Source organism: Haliotis cracherodii, unplaced genomic scaffold (genome assembly GCF_022045235.1).
Source record: "Haliotis cracherodii isolate W230 unplaced genomic scaffold, xgHalCrac1.p SCAF_2, whole genome shotgun sequence".
Classification (NCBI taxonomy): Eukaryota; Metazoa; Mollusca; class Gastropoda; order Lepetellida; family Haliotidae; genus Haliotis; species Haliotis cracherodii.
In genome coordinates this window covers 75,285,306-75,308,426 of record NW_027266275.1, presented here as the reverse complement: position 1 = coordinate 75,308,426, position 23,121 = coordinate 75,285,306, and the positions used below count along the sequence as shown (strand labels likewise).

General features: G+C 42.4%; 2 protein-coding genes across 3 annotated transcripts in view; one reads left to right on the top strand and one right to left on the bottom strand.

Annotated features, from left to right (window-relative positions):
* Positions 1-6,104: 6,104 nt before the first annotated feature.
* LOC139469643 (COP9 signalosome complex subunit 4-like) lies at positions 6,105-21,366 on the bottom strand. Its single transcript, XM_071251871.1, has 11 exons — positions 21,272-21,366; positions 20,062-20,141; positions 19,369-19,520; positions 19,044-19,147; positions 18,752-18,905; positions 17,249-17,399; positions 13,426-13,510; positions 11,835-11,920; positions 8,520-8,635; positions 7,715-7,799; positions 6,105-6,668 (listed from the first exon to the last, which is right to left on the bottom strand). The coding sequence occupies exons 1-11, from the start codon at positions 21,352-21,354 to the stop codon at positions 6,535-6,537; spliced, it is 1,230 nt and encodes a 409-aa protein (XP_071107972.1). The 5' UTR covers positions 21,355-21,366; the 3' UTR covers positions 6,105-6,534.
* Positions 21,367-21,557: 191 nt separating this feature from the next.
* LOC139468518 (protein lin-54 homolog) overlaps positions 21,558-23,121 on the top strand; it is a 30,499-nt gene continuing 28,935 nt past the window's right edge. For both annotated transcript variants that reach the window (XM_071250523.1, XM_071250522.1), the window contains exon 1: positions 21,558-21,646. In XM_071250523.1, the coding sequence (XP_071106624.1) occupies positions 21,628-21,646 (19 nt within the window). In that variant the 5' untranslated portion in view covers positions 21,558-21,627. The remainder of the gene's footprint in view (positions 21,647-23,121) is intronic.

The window sequence follows — 23,121 nt, the reverse complement described above, 5'->3', positions numbered from 1 at the left end:
ACTATGACGGCAGCGATCAATTTGAAAACATGGCCTCCGTAGTGAGAAGACATTTTCTGCCATGGTTGGAAACATTACACACAGTACTTAACAGACGGAAGTATTTGAAGATATCTATAAATAAGCGGAGGTCTTTAATAATGGCACCAATTGAAGATATCAATAATTAATTATTGATATCTGTATTTAGATTTAAGATATCAGGAATTGAATTACTGTTATCATAACAAAACATGACTTTATGATATCTTTAAATCATATTTTGATATCATTAATCGATTTTAAGGTATCAGCACTTCTTTTCAAGATATCAGTAAAAAGCTTCACTAAATCCCAAATTCATTTTGTGATATCTTAAATGTTATTGCAGATATCTACACTTATCTCTATTTAACTTCAATTCCATTCACGATATATTTAATTCAATTCAAGATATCAGTAACTCCTTAATAAATGTAAAAACGGCTTGCCATAAAATAACACTGTTATCACCCACCGTTCCTATTCAACGAGCTCTGTATACAACCATAACAATGTTGCTACTCAATTAGTACTGCTGCCATCCACTAGACACTGTTGCCACCCACTATACACTGTTGCCACCAACTTGACGCGGTTGCCATCCACTAGACACTGTTGCCATCCACTAGACACTGTTGCCACAAACTGGACACTGTTGCCACCAACTTGACACTGTTGTCACCCACTAGACACTATTGCCACCCACTAGACACTGTTGCCACCAACTGGACACTGTTGCCACCAACTGGACACTGTTGCCATCCACTAGACACTGTTGTCACCCACTAGAAAATGTAACCTCTCACTAGACACACTGCTGCCATCCACAAGCAATGCTACCTCTCAGTGGACATTGTTGCCACCCACTAGACTTCTCTTATAGACCCTGTTGCCTCTCATTAGACACTGCTGCCACCGACTAGACACTGTTGTCACCCACTAGACACTGTTGTCACCAAATAGAAATTGTTATCCCTCACTAGACACTACTGCCACCCACTAGACACTATTGCCTCTCAATAGACACTGTTGTCACCCACGAGACACTGTTACCTCTCACTAGACACTGCTGCCACCCACCAGACACTGTTACCTCTCACTAGACACTGCTGCCACCCACCAGACACTGTTACCTCTCACTAGACGCTGTTGTCACCAACTAGACACTGTTACCTCTCAATAGACACTTCTGCCACCCACCAGACACTGTTACCTCTCACTAGACACTGCTGCCACCAACAAGACACTTTTACCTCTCACTAGACACTGCTGCCACCAACTAGACACTTTTACCTCTCACTAGACACTGCTGCCACCCACCAGACACTGTTACCTCTCACTAGACACTTCTGCCACCCACCAGACACTGTTACCTCTCACTAGACACTGCTGCCACCAACAAGACACTTTTACCTCTCACTAGACACTGCTGCCACCAACTAGACACTTTTACCTCTCACTAGACACTGCTGCCACCCACCAGACACTGTTACCTCTCACTAGACACTGTTGTCACACAGAAGATACTGCTGCCTCTCAATGGACACTGTTGTCACCCACTAGACACTGTTGTCACCCACTAGACACGGCTGCCTCTCGGTAGCCACTGTTGTCACCCACTAGGCACTGTTGCCACCCACTAGACACTGTTGCCACCCACTAGACACTGTTGTCACACACTAGACACTGCTACCTCTCAATAGACACTGTTGCCACCCATTAGACATTGATGACACCAACAATACACTGTCGTCACCCACAAGACACTGCTGCCATCCACAAGACACTTTTACCTCTCACTCGACACTGCTGCCTCTCAATAGACACTGTTGCCACCCACTAGACATTGATGACACCAACTATACACTGTTGTCACCCACTAGACAATATTGCCTTTCACTAGACCTCTGTTGCCAGAAGACACTGCTACCTCTCAGTAGACACAGTTGCCAGCCACTAGACACTGTTACCAGCCACTAGACATTGTTGCCAGCCACTAGACACTGTTGTCAGCCTCAAGACACTGTTGCCATCCACAAGACGCTGCTGCCACCCATTTGACACTGTTGTAACATACAAGACACTGTTACCTCTCAATAGACACTTTTGCCGCCCACTAGACACTGTTACCTCTCACTAGACACAGTTGCCAGCCACAGGACAGTTGTCACCCACCAGACACTGTTGCCACCCACCAAACACTGTTGCCAACCACTAGACAATGTTGTCACACACTTGACACTTCTGCCTCTCAGTAGACACTGTTGGTACCCACTAGATACTGTTGTCAAACACTAGACACTGCTGCCACCCACCAGACACTGTTACCTCTCAATAGACACTGTTATCACACGTTAGACACTGTTGTCCCACGTTAGACACTGTTGTCACACACTAGACACTGTTGTCACCCACTAGACACTGTTGTCAAACACAAGTCACTGTTGTCACCAACTAAACACTGTTGTCACACTCTAGACACTGTTACCTCTCACTAGACAGTTGCCACCCAGTAGACACTGTTACCTCTCAGATGAAACAGTTGACACCAACTAGACACTGTCACACACTAGACACTGCTGTCACACACTAGACACTGTTGACACCAACTAGACACTGTTGTCACACACCAGACACTGCTGTCACACACTAGACACTGCTGTCACACACTAGACATTGTTGACACCAACTAGACACTGTTGTCACACACTAGACACTGCTGTCACACACTATACACTGCTGCCACTCACTAGACACTGTTGTCACACGTAAGACACTGTTGTCACCCACTAGACACTGTTGTCACCCACTAGACACTGTTGTCACCCACTAGACACTGTTATCACACGTTAGACACTGTTGTCACCCACTAGACACTGTTTTCAAACACAAGTCACTGTTGTCACCAACTAAACACTGTTGTCACACTCTAGACACTGTTACCTCTCACTAGACAGTTGCCACCCAGTAGACACTGTTACCTCTCAGATGAAACAGTTGACACCAACTAGACACTGTTGTCACACACTAGACACTGCTGTCACACACTAGACACTGTTGACACCAACTAGACACTGTTGTCACACACCAGACACTGCTGTCACACACTAGACACTGCTGTCACACACTATACACTGCTGACACCAACTAGACACTGTTGTCACACGTAAGACACTGTTGTCACCCACTAGACACTGTTGTCACCCACTAGACACTATTATCACACGTTAGACACTGCTGCCACCCACAAGATATTGTTACCTCTCACTAGACGCTGCTACTACCCACCAGACACTTGTCAAACACTAGTCACTGTTGTCACTAAGTGAACACTGTTGTCACACGCTAGACACTATTACCTCTCACTAGAAGTTGCCACCCTGTAGACACTGTTACTTATCACTAGACACTGCTGCCAACCACCAGTCACTGTTACCTCTCACTAGACACTGCTGCCACCCACCAGACACTTTTGCCTCTCACTAGACACTGCTGCCACCCACCAGACACTGTTACCTCTCACTAGACACTGCTACCACCCATCAGACACTGTTACCTCTCACTAGACGCTGCTGCCACCCACTAGACACTGTTACCTCTCACTAGACGCTGCTGCCACCCACCAGACACTGTTACCTCTCAATAGACACTGCTGCCACCCACCAGACACTGTTACCTCTCACTAGACACTGCTACCACCCATCAGACACTGTTACCTCTCACTAGACACTGCTGCCACCCACCAGACACTGTTACCTCTCACTAAACACTGTTACCTCTCACTAGACACTGCTGCCACCCACCAGATACTGTTGCCTCTCACTAGACACTGCTGCCACCCATCAGACACTGTTACCTCTCACTAGACACTGCTGCCACCCACCAGACACTGTTACCTCTTACTAGACAGCTGCCACCCACCAGACACTGTTACCTCTCACTAGACACTGCTGCCACCCACCAAATATTGTTACCTCTCACTAGACGCTGCTACCACCCACCAGACACTGTTACCTCTCACTAGACACTGCTGCCAACCACCAGACATTGTTACCTCTCACTAGACTCTGCTACCACCCATCAGACACTGTTACCTCTCACTAGACGCTGCTGCCACCCACCAGACACTGTTACCTCTCACAAGACACTGCTACCACCCATCAGACACTGTTACCTCTCACTAGACACTGCTACCACCCTTCAGACACTGTTACCTCTCACTAGACTCTGCTGCCACCCATCAGACACTGTTACCTCTCACTAGACACTGCTGCCACCCACCAGATATTGTTACCTCTCACTAGACGCTGCTACCACCCACCAGACACTGTTACCTCTCACTAGACACTGCTGCCAACCACCAGACACTGTTACCTCTCACTAGACACTGCTGCCACCCATCAGACACTGTTACCTCTCACTAGACGCTGCTGCCACCAACTTGACACTGTTACCTCTCACTAGACACTGATGCCACCCACTAGACACTGCTGCCACCCACTAGACACTGTTGTCATCCACTAGACACTGTTGCCACCCACTAAACACTGTGTCACCCACTAGACACTGTTGCCACCCACTAGACACTGTTGCCACCCACTAAACACTGTTGTCACCCACTAAACACTGTTGTCACCCACTAGACACTGTTGTCACCCACTAGACACTGTTGCCACCCACTAAACACTGTTGTCACACACTAGACACTGCTGCCTCTCAATAGACACTGTTGCCATCCACCAGACACTGCTGTCACCCACTAGACACTGTTGTCACACACTAGACACTGCTGTCACACACTAGACACTGCTGCCTCTCAATAGACACTGTTGCCATCCACCAGACACTGCTGTCACCCACTAGACACTGTTGTCACACACTAGACACTGCTGCCTCTCAATAGACAATGTTGCCATCCACCAGACACTGCTGTCAAACACTAGATGCTGTTGCTACTCACTCACTCACTGTTTCACTAAAAATGCTAAATACTGATAGAATACGCAATGAGTAACAAGTTATTTCCTGTGTTAATGTATGGTGTTTTTTGTTTGTTTGTTTGAAGTTTGTAGTCAACAATATTCCATCTATATGACAGCGGTCTGTTAAATAATCAAGACTGGACCAGACAATCCAGTGATTGACATCATGAGCATCAATCTACGCAACTGGGATACGATGACATGCAGCAACCAAGTCAATAAGTCTGACCACCTGATTCCGTTCGTCGCCGCCTACGCCAAGCATGGGTTGCTGAAGATCAATTCTAACCCAGACCTTCGTTGGTCAATGAATGGTGTAAGTCCTGAGAGACAGGAAATCAGTACTTCTGAGTTTCATGTAGGTTATCCTTGATATCACTTTGTCCTCTTAAGAAAGAAAAATCCTGTTTCAAATGTCCCCCCCCCCAAAAAACAACACTCAAGTCAACCTGCTGTTTAGCCATTATTTACAACAACGGATCAATGTGATGCCATATTACTTCAATCTCATTAAATCACATCTTTGTGCTCACTACTGCGAAAAAAAGATGAGGACATCTGGGAGCAGCATCAACATCAACCTTTCCTGCCAGTCATCCAGAGCGTCAGTTACCAGATCGGGATAGTGACAGTCAGAATGTGTTTTGTAATCATGCAAATTCAAAAGGTTAATGACAGTACACTTGTTTCTCGCTTCAATGGAATAAAAATTTCAAACAGAAGAAATTTTCCACAGATTTTGGGAAGTCCAGACATATAAACTCAATCATCTTATGGACATTCCAGAATGTTGTTTTGTTCAGTTTTCAAATTTTGAATCGAGAACTTAGCCAAAATATTTTCAAAGCATAGTCAGGAATGGAAGTCGTCTGTTTGAAACTAGTGCCGTGAAGCTCCAGATAACTGCTTTCTAATTGGCTAATGTCGACTTCTTGTTCGTAATTTCATTGGTGAGTCAAAGTTTGCAAAAGTTGCAGGATTAAGTTACTGGATAAATCCCTGGAGGCGCCAGCAGGACGTGGCTACTGGTGTACCTCATCTCCATGATGGCACACAACCCAACACATAGGCATCAAACATTCATGAATATAAATACTTTATTCTCATAGCACTTCTCACTTGCGTAAGGGAGACTTTGGCATCACCATTCGTGTGGAAACAATTCTGATCTGTGAGGAGCAGTCTCCAGCTAGAATTGACACCAGTACAGGCCAACATGACCTCTCTTATACAGCAGAGATGTTACTGAATGATTCACCGGTCTTCAGTGTCATTGATCATGTCACATAAGTAACAAACATATTAGAATAAAGTGACTGATGTATGATGGATGCCATAACAAATTACAATCTATCCCGACTGGAGGTGAGGCATCTCCTTCATATCCTTCACATGCTGAGCATGTTTGTCCATAAGCACGTTGTGAGACGTTGTGTAGTCTCCTTTCCAAATTAATGTTGAGTGTTAAAGCTGACAGTTGTATGACAGTCCAAGTTATTGTCGCGTGTCGACAGGCATGCAAGATGGTCCATCACTGCTGGATCTGTGCTTCCATTGTTTTCAGCATCCACTCTGGTGCAGTCTGGGAGATCTTCTCAATGATGTTGTTCACCTGGAAACACAGGCTCTGAATCTGCCGGTCCCAGGTAGGAAGCGTCTCTCGTGCTGTAGGAAGACACACACGGAGACATCAGCAAATGTTAGCCAGGTCATTGAGCAGGTGGGGATTTTCTTAAAGTTTGTACAAATGAGTTTGTTTGAAACATGTTGAAGGTAACAGTAAACAAACCCAGAATAGAACACTGATAAAATTTATGAAAACATCTCTAATCTCACATCACCAATGTCAGGCAGAATTAAATCTCAAACTGATGGCCACGAGAAATTTATCACAAATGTTTAGACTTTTATCATTTTTTGTTCTTAGTAATGCATCAAGGATGAGTGACAGTTGTATAAAAAGGTAAATTTGTGAAAACAAACGTATTGTTCTTGCAATTGCTTATGTTTCATGTATTGCGATATGTGCAATATATTGCATGCGTCTGTAACTTCAACTGTAATTTACACAGGATCGCATTTTCAGTGGATGATGTTGCTGTATGTACATAATAAAATTTGTGGCCCCCCAACCCCAGCATACTTCACAAAATAGTCAGACCATGTTCGCAAACTGCAAATGTTATCTTTGATTTTGTGATCATGTTTGAAATGGACCCATACATCAGACTCCACCCTCCACATTTTTGAAAACTTCATAGTCATCTGCCATTTTGTTGGATGTTGCTATGGTCACATTACATGCATAATAGACACATTAGATAGAAGAAGCTGGTTGCAATTAGTTTGCTTTTCTTATTACGGGAATCAGTTGCTAAAAACAGAATTTTATAATTGTTACTTTTGAAAATGAAAATATGCATGAATTTGAAAAACGCAATATACCGGTATTTTCAAAACATATTGTGATACATATTCATTAGTATTTCAAATTGTGGTATACCGGTAATGCTGCGCATCTCAAGTTATAATTGTACTACACACGACTTTAATGACCAACACCCATTGGATGGGAGTCTTTAGCTGTGCCATCCGTCCATCATGCTGTACAGTACACACAATTAGGAGGGGACAAGCTGTTGATGTCAGTAAACAGTAACACATCAACAGGTTAAATACATAAAGAAGATGTATTGGGGCTGTTGTTCTACCTTCAAAATGGACAATGGAGTCAATCTGGTCTATGTTCCCATTCATGCGTCCCTCGGTGATCATCTGGGAGGCAATCTTTTCGGCCTGAAAAAGGGACAAAAGTCAGGTAAATTTGGCCTCTGTAAACTTATGAACATTCATTACGCAAGAGGCACATAATCAAGTTTTGAAAGCCGAGGTATGGTGTGTTTAGCTACCATGCATGTAAAAGTAACAGCAATAAGAATGATCAATTCATTTCACCATGCATCCACCCAATGACATAATGGTGGCATGGAGGGGTTCCATCTGGCTAAGCCTTTCTGAAGTGTCTGCACAAATATTTTACATCAGTATAAAACAGATGGCAGTAGCAGTTGTCCTCCGAAGTCTTCCCTTAGTTAATATTCAAACCGTACAATATTCGTCAGCGCTGTGCAGACAGACTGAAGGGACTATTCACTGACATCCCAAGCAGTGAAACCCAGGTGTCTGGAAGTCCCTATTCCAACCGATTACTGTTAGGGATGTCTACATATATACAAAGACCTTTACAGTAATAATTACTTGTAAATCCAGACACTTATTTATGGGGACGATATTACTAGAAATGGTATCATCATGATAAATATGATTTCACCACACATGACAATGCCAGAATTTACTTGACTTCCTGTACCTTGGAACAGGTTTTGAAGGAAATAAAGAAATGTTTTAACAAAACAATCGTGTTGATGCTGCTGCTCCTGCTGATGTGATGATGTTACCATTTTCCAACAACAATTGAATGTGCTGTGAACACCCACCACCTCGTCAGACACCTACCTTCTGTGGAGGAATCTCCAGGAGGGAGCCAAGCTCTTCAAATGAAATGTTGTTGTAAAGCTTACTGGCAGAGAGCAGGTTGTGTTCTATTACCGCTCGATCCAAAATGGTTGACCCTAAAAACAAACAACCAACCAAATGTTTTTGCAAAGCAACTAATTCATACAAGGAAGTTGCATACAGCAAACAAACCCACTCATGTATCATGTAATCACTGACCATCTGCTATCCTCAAATCATATAATCACTGACCGTCTGCTATCCTCCTATCATGTAATCACTGACCATCTGCTATCCTCCAATCATGTAATCACTGACAGTCTGCTATCCTCCAATCATGTAATCACTGACCGTCTGCTAACCTCCAATCATGTAATCACTGACAGTCTGCTATCCTCCCATCATGTAATCACTGATCTTCTCCTACCCTCCTATCATGTAATCACTGACCATCTGCTATCCTCCAATCATGTAATCACTGACCGCCTGCTACCCTCCTATCATGTAATCACTGACCTGCTATCCTCTAATCATGTAATCACTGACCGTCTGCTATCCTCCTATCATGTAGTCACTGACCGTCTGCTACCCTCCTATCATGTAATCACTGACCTTCTGCTACCCTACTATCATGTTATCACTGACCTTCTGCTACCCTCCTATCATGTAATCACTGACCCCCTGCTACCCTCCTATCATGTAACCAATGACCTTCTGCTACCCTCCTATCATGTAATCACTGACCGTCTGCTACCCTCCTATCATGTTATCACTGACCGCCTGCTACCCTCCTATCATGTAATCACTGACCTGCTATCCTCTAATCATGTAATCACTGACCCCCTGCTTTCCTCCTATCATGTAGTCACTGACCGTCTGCTACCCTCCTATCATGTAATCACTGACCTTCTGCTACCCTACTATCATGTTATCACTGACCTTCTGCTACCCTCCTATCATGTAATCACTGACCTTCTGCTACCCTCCTATCATGTAATCACTGACCGTCTGCTACCCTCCTATCATGTTATCACTGACCGCCTGCTACCCTCCTATCATGTAATCACTGACCTGCTATCCTCTAATCATGTAATCACTGACCGTCTGCTATCCTCCTATCATGTAGTCACTGACCGTCTGCTACCCTCCTATCATGTAATCACTGACCTTCTGCTACCCTACTATCATGTTATCACTGACCTTCTGCTACCCTCCTATCATGTAATCACTGACCGTCTGCTACCCTCCTATCATGTTATCACTGACCGCCGGCTACCCTCCTATCATGTAACCAATGACCTTCTGCTACCCTCCTATCATGTAATCACTGACCGTCGGCTATCCTCCTATCATGTAATCACTGACTTTCTGCTATCCTCCTATCATGTAATTACTGACTTTCTGCTATCCTCCTATCATGTAATCACTGACTTTCTGCTATCCTCCTATCATGTAATTACTGACTTTCTGCTATCCTCCTATCATGTAATTACTGACTTTCTGCTATCCTCCTATCATGTAATCACTGACCGTCTGCTATCCTCCAATCATGTAATCAGTGTCTGCTATCCTCCAATCATGTAATCAGTGTCTGCTATCCTCTTACCATGTAATCGCTGACTGTCTGCTACCCTCCAATCATGTAATCACTGACTGTCTGCTATCCTCTTACCATGTAATCACTGATCTTCTGCTACCCTCCAATCATGTAATCACTGACTGTCTGCTATCCTCTTACCATGTAATCGCTGACTGCCTTCTATCCTCCTATCATGAAATCACTGAACGTCTGCTATCCTCCAATCATGTAATCACTGACCATCTGCTATCCTCCTATCATGTAATCACACATTCTCCACCCTCCTATCATGAAATCACTGACCGTCTGCTATCCTCCAATCATGTAATCACTGACCGCCTGCTACTCTCCTATCATGTAATCACTGACCTTCTGCTACCCTCCTATCATGTAATCACACATTCTCCACCCTCCTATCATGTAATCACTGACCGTCTGCTATCCTCCTATCATGTTATCACTGACCGTCTGCTATCCTCCAATCATGTAATCACTGACCCCCTGCTATCCTCCTATCATGTAATCACTGACCCCCTGCTATCCTCCTATCATGTAATCACTGACCGTCTGCTATCCTCCTATCACGTAATCACTGACTGTCTGCTATCCTCCAATCATGTAATCACTGACCGCCTGCTACTCTCCTATCATGTAATCACTGACCTTCTGCTACCCTCCTATCATGTAATCACACATTCTCCACCCTCCTATCATGTAATCACTGACCGTCTGCTATCCTCCAATCATGTAATCACTGACCGCCTGCTACTCTCCTATCATGTAATCACTGACCTTCTGCTATCCTCCTATCATGTAATCACACATTCTCCACCCTCCTATCATGAAATCACTGACCGTCTGCTATCCTCCAATCATGTAATCACTGACCGCCTGCTACTCTCCTATCATGTAATCACTGACCTTCTGCTACCCTCCTATCATGTAATCACACATTCTCCACCCTCCTATCATGTAATCACTGACCGTCTGCTATCCTCCTATCATGTTATCACTGACCGTCTGCTATCCTCCAATCATGTAATCACTGACCCCCTGCTATCCTCCTATCATGTAATCACTGACCCCCTGCTATCCTCCTATCATGTAATCACTGACCGTCTGCTATCCTCCTATCACGTAATCACTGACTGTCTGCTATCCTCCAATCATGTAATCACTGACCGCCTGCTACTCTCCTATCATGTAATCACTGACCTTCTGCTACCCTCCTATCATGTAATCACACATTCTCCACCCTCCTATCATGTAATCACTGACCCCCTGCTATCCTCCAATCATGTAATCACTGACCCCCTGCTATCCTCCAATCATGTAATCACTGACCCCCTGCTACCCTCCTATCATGTAATCACTGACCCCCTGCTATCCTCCAATCATGTAATCACTGACCCCCTGCTATCCTCAAATCATGTAATCACTGACCCCCTGCTACCCTCCTATCATGTAATCACCCACCCCCTGCTACCCTCCTATCATGTAATCACTGACCCCCTGCTATCCTCCAATCATGTAATCACTGACCCCCTGCTACCCTCCTATCATGTAATCACTGACCGTCTGCTATCCTCCAATCATGTAATCACTGACCCCTGCTACCCTCCTATCATGTAATCACTGACCGTCTGCTATCCTCCAATCATGTAATCACTGACCCCCTGCTACCCTCCTATCATGTAATCACATATTCTCCACCCTCCTGTTATGTAATCACTGACCATCTGCGGTGATGGCTTTCTGGTGGGGCTGCAACAAGGCTTGAAAGTCTTGGAGGTCACTGCTGCGGATGATGCGATCTAAGTACCTGTAGGACAAAAACACATTCATTGTCAAGGTCGGCCAACCCACGATGAGTCAACTCCTGCTATCACCTGACATTCACTTCAACTATGAACAGAAACCTCATTTCCATGTTGCTGTGATCAGAGTTGAGTTTATTTTATTGGATATAATGTGATACCCTTTCCTGTTCACACAATATCCATTGTTCCACTCATATATTGTTTGTTTGTTGTTTAATGCCGCACTCAGCAATATTTGAGCTGTATGATGGCAGTCTGCAAATAATCAAGTGGACTTGAGAATTCAGTGAATGACATCATGAGCATCGATCTACTCAATTGGGATCCGATGACATGCATCATCCAAGTCAGCGAATCTGACCACCCGATCCTGTTTGTCGCCTCTTAAGACAAGCATAGTCGCCTTTTACGGTAAGCATGGGTTGCTAAAGACCTATTCTAACACAGATCTTAATGGGTTAAGTCACATGGGAATATGTGAGTAAGAATTATCCAGATTTTAGAATAGAAACATTCAAGTAATATCACAGCAGGCTTCACACACTTCCTGTTATCAGTGAAATACAAGCCACAAAAACACTGATCGTCTGCTAACCATCTGAACACTAACCGTCTACCCTTCTATCATCTAAACACTGACCGTCTGCTACCCTCCGGGCATGACCGTCTGCTATCAGAACATTCTAGCAATACCACGGCAGGCTCCACACAAGCCACCTCTACAAAGCCATAACAGTAGCTATAATTATATTAGCATGAACTGGGAATTTTTGTATCTAATATGGGAATTTGTTCTAACCTTTGCTGCAAACATAGGTCCGAATATGATTGCATTTATGGGGGAATTAAACCCATATTTTTTAAAACGAAATAACGAAACGCTTCAAGCACAAGGCTACACACATTTAGTTATACGATCCTGTACCATGTATGGTACAACAGTTCCTGACATTCAATTAAGCGAATGATTATGGAGCTTACATTGTCACAAATAGTAGCCTGCTCATGACGCATAGAATTACGTGCCAAAAGAAACGCACCAAAGCAATTGAGGATATGTACTGGATATATACTGGAGATGCTTCAACAAATAATGTTGGGAGCAAAACAGGTAGGTTTTGTAATAAGTGACTAAAACTTTTTGTACACACATACTTTGTGTCTGAACCAGACTGGATTGTTTACAGGCCACCATGGTATGGAAGAAGTATTGCTGGATGTGGCGTAAGGCAACAATCAAGCACTAACTTTATAATGCAAATTGTGTGACTGGTGGGAGCTACCAGTAGAGCAGGGCATGTTTACCCTTTTCGTGAACACTGATTTTCAGTGATCCATTCGTATAGTTTTCATCACTATCTTACGCCAAATGGAATATGTTTCAGCAGATAATTGAGGCTGCTTATTCTATGGCATTGACATTTTGAATTTATTCCCTACTGACTGTCATCAACTGATAATATTACAACAAATCCATGTGACAACAGATGTAAGTAAGGTGACCCACATCTTCTCAAGGATGTTGAAGGCTGGCAGCTGCTGACACCTCTCATCCTTGAACAAAGTGGCCAACATCCGGGATCGCTGCTGACCTGCACAGAGACATGTCTATTAGGCAGCTGTTCCACATATGAACAAACGTGAATTAAGATCAAATTAAGAAATAGAAAATTTTAGAATGAATTGTATATTTTTACACTTATTCTTTCTTACACTATACACTGTGTATTTCATCTTCTTCTTTGATCTGGTGTGGAAACAATCCTAAAACAAGTTTCCAGCTTCAAAAGAAAACATCCCACTCCAACACATCTCAGTCATCACCATGGTCACCACCATAAACAATAGGTCGATTACTACCTGAATCTTGTGCATCTTGATCACATAACATTCCCAGCGTACTCATTCTCTTCCTAGAGCGTACAGGCTGGTGTAACTGTGATGCGGGGATGGTTGGGTTGGTGTTTAGCGTGTGAGAGGATAAGTATATAAAAATACAATTTATTGAAAGATTTTCAAATTTTTAAACTTATCTTATCTCACACTAAGAATTGATCCTACGTTTGGACAGTGGTAGCATGACAGGCCACACACATTACGATCCAGGGTACGTAAGGTGAGCCAGCTTGGAATCTCCTTTGTCAAAGCTTTCGATTACAACAGCAGCAATTGAGTATGCTTAGAATGAGAAGAGGAAATAATCGACCATACCCCTACAGGTCTTCGACACGACTACTGAGACATAACATGTACATAACAGGTTAGCAGGTAGAAGATCAGAATACCTATAGGCATATGGCTGCACCTGATGGTGACTTCTGTGACATAGACATAAGCCTATTCAGATGAGTATACATATACTCTCCATTGGGAACTCATCTGGGAACCTGACTGAAAGAATAATAAACAAGTGAAATAAATTCAATCATTTATTACTGTAAATACAAGATAGGACCTGTGATTCTGGAAAAGGCTTGTACATGTATATTCATCAGAGTCCATGGTCATCTGAGACCGAGATGTCCCTGAGGTAATGAGAGGCAAACACTGTCTCTGATTTCCAAAATCAACCTTTCATTATAGCCGGGAACTGCAGTTGCTATGGTTGAAGCAACTGCCCCTGTCTCTTGTGGCTTGGAGGCCCTTGGAGGTGGTAAACCTGCAGACGTGTAAGCTGACCGATCGCAGGCCGCAACCACAAGGACACTGTAGTCCGAGACACTTCAGTGTATGCCGCAGTCGACAGTGGGATGAATAATCTCAAGGAGATCCTTAGGGCTCTGACATATTGTCAGGATCCACTAACGAAGACAATTGAATGGTAAATAATCAGTCCACTACCTTCTGCAGAACCATAGGTAGAAGACCCTATGCCTATGGGTCCAGAATGGAGGATATGAACTTTGGCAACTGTGCATTGAAGGGGATTGTGAAGAGGTTGAGGTCTAGGGTTCAATAGAGATGGCAAATCCATTGAAAGATCTCTGGATATAGTTCAAGGACAATTGATCTGGACAGGATAATTCATCCACTATCACGTTCTGAATCCACCGAATGTGTCTGGTTCGAAACTGGATGTGAAGCGAGTCAAAGAGAGAAGAACTGAATCATCGTTCATAGAAGTGATGCAGACTTGGTTGACCCCATCTTGTTGATGTACCAAACTACCAAAGTGTTGTCTGATTGAATCATGAGCTGAGATGCTCGGAGATGTGCCCAATGAGATACGGCCAGTGTCACAGCTTGGAACTCCCGATTGTTCATTTGCAGCTTTTGGTGCTCTTCTGACCAATGTCATGCTTTTTGATGATCCAGAAGGTAAGCACCCCAACTGAAGGTGGAAGTGTTGATGAATAAGTGATGAGTCGGTCTGAATGGCTTGAAGAAAACTCCTGAAGCCATTACTGGAGGTGATGGTGTAATGACAACAGTGAAGAAATGGAGAAATGGCCTGAGGAAACACTGTATCAGTGGAAGGTGTAGTTGACCTCGCTGAGGGAGAGCTTGTGCCAGTGTGAGAAGGCTGAGGAATTCCTGCCATTGTTAGAGAGGGAGAGATTTTTTTTAGAGACAATGGCACATGCTTCTGGATTTTCAACAAGCTGTCGGAAGGAACATTTTCCCCACTTTGGAAGGGGAAGAGGCGTTGTGATGGACACATTGATCAGCCCACTAAAATAAATTATGTAGCAGCAGCTTTGTGAAGTCAAGATGTTTCACAAGAGCTGGTTGGTTCAGCATGAGTCTGTATGTAATCGTTGACGTTGGCCTCGAGGATGATCCCACAACGATGCAGGAACTGGGTGACAGGTTTCTTGACACAGGTGAATAACCACGGGGCCTTTGAAATTCAAAGGAGAGCACCATCCATTGATGAGTGAGTTTAACGCAGCTTTTAACAGCATTCCAGTTACATCGCGGCGTGTCAGCTTAATGTGGGAGGAAATCCCGAAGTGATGCAGGTCTCAGACGTTTACCACTTCAGTGAAACCCACAAGGTATGGTGCTGACAAATCTAGAAACATAATTGGGGTGAACCGGGATTCGAACCCACAATCATAGGTTTCTGGCGTGCCCAAGGGTCGCAACTCTGCACAGCAAATCACAGAGCAATCTTTGGAATATGGAGCAGAGGTATCGATGATGGTCTCAATGTATTAGTATTTGAAAGTAAGTGTCCTGAAGATCTGGAGTGACCATGACGTCTCCTGGTCTATTGATTGTGCGAAGCAAGGCGATGGACACCATGTAAAAGTACTGCAAATTGAAGATCTTCATATTGAAAACTCTTTCTGCTGTCTTTCTTTGGAAGATTAGAGAGTAGAAGCAGGGGGTAACAGGGTTTGGATCTAAAATCGGTCATGGTGATGACGGGAATGTGTTGGGGTGGGATGTTTTTTTTAAACTGGAAACTTGTTTTAGGATTGTTTTCACTCCAGGATCAAAGAAGAAGGATGTGCATCGTGTGAGATAGGATCAGATTCAAAATAGTTAATATTTGTTTGTTGTTTAACGCTGCAGTCCGGATCTGAGAAACAAGTGATTGATATAATAAACCATCCTTCCATGCTGTTGGGACATGCAATCAACCAAGTCATGGAGGCTGACTATCTGACCCATCAGTTGCCTCTTACAACAGAAAAAGGTTACTGGGACCTGTTATTGAATCTCCACAACGCTAAAAGCTTAATAGGAGAACCTGAGATTTCATGGGTTGATATTCAGCAAAACTACAATCATAACAAATGACAGCCTGTAAACTGTTATCAACTCTGAAACAGGTAAAGCAGTGGTTGATAGGATGAACATTATTCTTCTAAAATGGTCACCATCCTGATAGTTCTTACTCACTATGGATGTCTATGGATCAGTATGCCTGTTTCTGTATCAAGGTTTCAGATTGGACATTAGTTTGAAATCAATTTTTTTTTAAAATATTGAAAACAACTGAAAATAAAATTTAATCAAAAGATAACAAGAATTCGGGTGGTCTGGCTTGGCTGATTGTGAATTATCATACCCCAGGGGATGGATTCTAGTTCTTCTTTTCAGTTACTGATTTGGCTCATCCAGCCTGGATTATTTGCAGGCTGCCATGATACAGCAGGAATACTGCTAAAGGTGGCATTAAACATTCTCTTATCCCCACTAAAACCACTTGCCTCCAGAAAATACTAAGTGTCCCCCTGGCAAAGTGCTGGAACAATCCTGCATCACTTTTCACAAATGACCCTCAACACATCATTTATTGAACATTTTATGTTCATCAATAACATAGGAGAACCCTCATAAAAGGCAATGGGTGAATGAGTGTGAGACTTTGAAAGCACCTGCTGAAGCCAGTATGGTACAGATGAGTGCATTCTTTAACGCTGTCAGCCTCTCTTGTTCTGCTACAATGGTCTTGTACGACAATTCATTGTAGCGCTGGGCAGCCTCTATAAACTTTCTTCTGAAATCCAGTACTCGTGCATAACAGGCCTGTAAACAATGAATACATAATTACAGTCATACGTTTTACACTTTAAACTGTTATACTTTTTGTTACTTCTGCTGTACTTTGGAAAAATTGTCAGTTTACCTATTCTCTTTAATGTCTGGTGTATATTAGGGATATCATTAGATATCACATTATCGATGAATATTTAATGGCAATGTTATATCAATACAAATTCATGACTAGCGATACTTAATTATTAATTCACAGCTACAGAAATGTTTACATATATTAAGATTGCCATTGTGACTCGGAATCCTGACTGGGTTTGACTAACCAGTTTTCATCGCTTTTCTCACAAGACCCTAAATTTGAGTTGAAAGGGGGTTTACTGTGCATGCCAAGTGTGTGTGACTGCTTCCACTTGTCCGGACTAATGTCGGTTTTATAGTGTTAACCAATGCAGATACCATGCTGCAGTTTAACATGGATAGCCCACTCGGAGACAGTATATGAACCCTGTGCTGACCAGTCCTTGTTTTGTCCCCTTCATGCCAAGTGTGTGTGACTGCTTCCACTTGTCCGGACTAATGTCGGTTTTATAGTGTTAACCAATGCAGATACCATGCTGCAGTTTAACATGGATAGCCCACTCGGAGACAGTATATGAACCCTGTGCTGACCAGTCCTTGTTTGGTCCCCTTCATGCCAAGTGTGTGTGACTGCTTCCACTTGTCCGGACTAATGTCGGTTTTATAGTGTTAACCAATGCAGATACCATGCTGCAGTTTAACATGGATAGCCCACTCGGAGACAGTATATGAACCCTGTGCTGACCAGTCCTTGTTTGGTCCCCTTCATGCCAAGCGCCAGATAGAGTGACAACAAGTTACATCTTATAACGCCTTTAGATATGATGCGGCCAGGGATCGAACAAACGATCTTCTGCCTTCTGGGAAGACACTTTATCCACAAGAACATAGGGATGAAAGAATACAGCAAAGTCACGACGTGATACTTATCACAATACATTATCACAATACACATATTTACATGAAATAGGGCAGAAACTGCTTGACATTAATATTTCAGAGCAGGTTCCATAGGAAAAGCTAGCTGTAGACACATGTTCCTAGCAGCTATTTTTAGTAGTGAACTTGAAAAGCTAAGTACATGTTTTGCAATATGTGACTGACAAAAACGCTGGGGTGGGGGTCATTAAAGGGGTAGTAAGTAATTTATTTTAAAAAGTGTATCATCATGTATTGATACAGAAAAAAACGTATCGTATGGTCACATGAAAACTCACAATACAATGGTGCACCGATGTATTGTTTCACCTCTACTAGAACATGGAGGCAGTCCCCAAATTTAGAGTTGATAACCTTCTAATCACCTTGTAGTGTATCTGGAGTTTTTCGCTCTGCGTGTCAGCCTGGAGGAGGGAGGCTCGGTTGATGTACGCCTCTGCCTGCACGGGATCATCATCCTCCAGGTACAATCGTGCAATCTTTAGGTAGGTCTCTAGCTTGTAGTCAGTGCTGTATTGCCTTAAAGTCAAGCACAAATATGATTTACAGTCTGTTAGTGTGTCATGCTATCAGTAGACTTCAAGTGAGTGTGTATTTGTAATGTGGCAACAATAGTAAAGTGGAAGCAGTGTTGGTTACTCTCTAATGTAAACCTACTTCTGTCCAGTCTCCAGTGGAATGCCAACCAAGACGTTTGCTGCATCCCTCCAGCACTGCTCGCGCTCATAGATGTCCGCTAAGTGTTGTCTAATGGCTGCAACCTGTAGCAAATAAATAACCAGGCTGTAAACAAACAAATCCTTCCATGTGTCAATCATTTGTTTGCAGATACCAACATGAACAAGTAATTCTTTCATTGCATATGTAATAGATGCGATAAAATAAACATTCAAACGGATGTGACTTTATGACAAGAAACATAGAAATTACATATGGATGAAAGGTGATATTTTCAAATTTGATCTGACTTTACTATGTTTACCTGTTCTTCAAAGGATATGACTCTTGTGTGTATCTTGTCTAGTGTGTAGTGTGCCACCTGCTTGGCTATAGCATCTGGTAGCTTAGATAACTGAGCGGTGAAATCTGATAGGATCTGCCGAGATATCACCAGACTAACATTTTCATTCACCACTGCAATGATAAAGATTGAAAAGGTTAATGCAAGGGTCAGTCTTTTCTGTTGGAAGTTCTGTTGGAAATGTAGCATAAATAAACATAACATTACAAATGCTTGTTGATCAGGTATCTTTTTCTTCACTATATACATGTAATGGGGTAGCTGTGAAAGCAGAGGCAGTATTAAAAATATGGGGTACCCTGTGCATCTGCCATTGTCTGCATTCTTTTAAATTGTTAACATTAGGATTAAATTGATGATCCTCGATTTTCATGCTTAATTTTGAAACCTGATATCATGCTCTGCTTTTAACATGTTACTATCCAACATTATCACATTGCAAATACATAGCTATGAATCGTTGCTATAGAAAAAATGTTAGAGAGCCCAATGCTGAGCTTGCACCGGAATCAACAAGCTCTGTCAAATACTACATTGGTGAATTGTTTTGAAAAAATGTTGGACAGGATAGTTAATGTGGAAAGCAACAAAGGTATTATTTCACAGCTAGTTAAGGAGGGGTCCATCAATGAATGAGTAAAGCTAAGAACTCACAAGCTTCTACAAATGCCTGCAGAGATGGTATCAAGTCGGCCCCACCAGTTTTCAATACAACTTCAAGGATTGCTTTATATCTGAAAATGGAACAATCATACAACATGATACACTTGAAATTGTTGAATGTCAACTGAAAAAACAGTCTGCGCATCTTAATTTGGTTCATCAGACAAAAGATGGCAAGACTGCCGTTTACTGAGCCTAGCTATATAGTGCTATTAACATGATTAAATAAGCTCCAGCTGTGGTTATTTGATCCTCGGGTTTAGCTGTATTTGGGTTAGCCAAATAGGGTAGGTTACCCTCAAACCCTGTCCTTGGCACAACTTTTCAATCAAACACCCCTTTACGATTTACTTAGAGTCCGGTTTGTGGACAGATGCTCATGGTATCAATCACTGGATTGAATGGTCCACACTTGGATTATTTACAAACTGCCATGACATAGCTGGAATATCACTGGTAGGGACATTAAACAACAAACAAACAACTAAAGAAATTGTACCGATTGCAAAACTTGTCACATGTAAAATGACTCTGGAATGTCTTAAGTTTGTTTGTTGTTTAACGCGCACTCAGCAATAATCCAGCTAGCCTATATGATGGCGATCTGTAAATGTTTGTTTGTTGGTTTGTTGTTTAACGTCGCACTCAGCAATATTCCAGCTATATGATGGCGGTCTGAAATGTTGGTTTGTTGTTTAACGCCGCACTCAGCAATATTCCAGCTAGCCTATATGATGGCGATCTGTAAATGTTTGTTTGTTGGTTTGTTGTTTAACGTCGCACTCAGCAATATTCCAGCTATATGATGGTGGTCTGTAAATGTTTGTTTGTTTGTTGTTTAACGCCGCACTCAGCAATATTCCTGCTATGACGGCGGTCTGTAAAATAATCGAGTCTGGACCAGACAATCCAGTGACTGACATCATGAGCATCGATCCACGCAATTGGGATCGATGATATGTATCAACCAAGTCTGCGAGCCTGACCACCCGATCCCGTTACGACAAGCATAGTCGCCGTTAACGGCAAGTACGGGTAACCGAAGACCTATTCTACCCCGGAATCTTCACGCGTCGCGGTCTGTAAATAATCGAGTGTGGACCAGACAACCCAGATGCGATGCATTAAAGAAATGATTATGAAAACGCGTAAATGCGAATTTCAGTCTCTCCATAGGAACATTGGAAATTAAAATGAATACTTTTCAGTGACATCCTTGTGAGAACCTCCTGCATGAGACAAATTTGCCAGTTGAGAAAGTTGTTGTTTCACAGGGGCAGCCATGTTTCTTGACACGTTAGGAGCGCACTAAAATAAATAAAACATTTATTACCATTGGTGATACTAGTACTGACTCCAATCAACTGCACTGTGTCATGGCATTTCACATCTATTCTTTTATCTTTATTTTCACAATCATTTAATGCAAAAATGTATATTCGGCCAATTATCGCGGAAAGATTATTCCATCCGTGCGACTGTCTTCGCGGAAAATGATGCCGAGTGTCCACATTATGGGATGGTAATGGTGGGCGCGTGATTTTGAACAAATACAGAATGCCTGCTCAGAGATCAGGTACGTGGTTTCTGAGCCCCGGACCACAATTGAAAGGCCATGTTGAGCTTTCACGGAAAACTAAATCACTAATTAGGACGATTCGGCAATAATATACAAACGGCCATGTAATGCGTCCTCCAATGTCATCCAACCCTATTTGGTAAATATGGCACAGTGGTGCGATATAGAGATGTAAGGTACTGAAATATGCAAATAATCCCCTGTTCTCTATCAAATATAGATGGAACGATCCTGCTTTCAGACGTGCGATATGATATAATAGGTTGTTATTGAGGTTGTACAGGCATATTCCACTCCTAAAACATCCCGGCGATTTAAATTTCCCTGAATTTTCATCTCCAAATGGCGCGTGTTTCAAGCAATGTTTACGTGTCCCAGATATGGAATAAGTATCCGGTTGTGTTAACAATCCCGATCAAGTGTTTTAAAGACAATTTACTGTAAGAAAATGTCCATATTAACAAACTATGATCAGCAGAAGTCACAGGAATTAAATACAAATGAAATAGGCCATGCATTTTTCTCTGTATTAGCATACATAAGTGCACATTGAAATTATCTTTATTTACAGGTGTATTTTGTTATCTAACCTGATTAGTGAGATAAATACTTCTTTCTTTATTGTTATGTAGAGATTTGTGTGATAAGATTTGCTACAAGTTCATCGTAATGAGTAATTCTTCAATGTAATGCCGATTTTCAGTACAGGTTCATGATTCTGTTTCATTGCTTTCGCATATTTACTTTCATTTCAAGTTTTATCAATAATATTAATTTACAATAATCCCTTATGAGAATGTAAGTATATTGTTATCAAGTCTTTCCTCTAGAGGTATGATGTGCAGGACAACTAAAATATGTGTTTGCTCTGCATCACCGGTATTTTAATTTTTTAACAAAAATTCAATCATGTTCATTGGGTGTAGTCTTGTTGGCATGACCTGTGGATGTTTTGGGACAATTGAACCAAAAAATACTTGTAAAATTTCACATTCCTTCACTATTACTATGCATGTTAAATTTTGCAAGGTTTATGTATCTTAGATTTTCTAGGTTGTTTAATGCCACACTCAGCAATATTCCAGCTATGTGACAGTGGCCTGTTAGTGTTCAAGTTTGGACCGGACAGACCAGTGAACAACATTCCACGCCGATGGAATACTGAGAGACACACGCTCAATCAAGGCACTGGGCCTGAACCTCCAATCCATTTGGTCATCTGGAAAGACAAGCATTTTAACCTGATAACCGTGTCATGTAAACAAATTGTCTAGAAGTCAACTGCAGAGAATCTATAAACTGATACTTGTTTTAGAATCTGATGCTGTTTACCATGTTTACAGTTCAGTGAATGAGTACTTCTTTAATAATGTTTGAAACTGACAGGATATTGAAGATTTTGTAGTCATGCAGTGTAAAAATAATAACTGTTCAGGGTATTTCAAAAGTCAGGTGAATTGTGAAATTACATT

Coding starts and splice junctions, on each gene's coding strand:
- LOC139469643 (XM_071251871.1), bottom strand. CDS start 21,354: ATGGCTGCCCCTGTGAAACAACAACTTTCTCAACTGGCAAATTTGTCT. Junction 18,906..19,043: donor CCACTGGAGACTGGACAGAA/GTAGGTTTACAT, acceptor CTTGACTTTAAG/GCAATACAGCACTGACTACA. Junction 8,636..11,834: donor GAAAGCCATCACCGCAGATG/GTCAGTGATTAC, acceptor GTTTGTTTTTAG/GGTCAACCATTTTGGATCGA.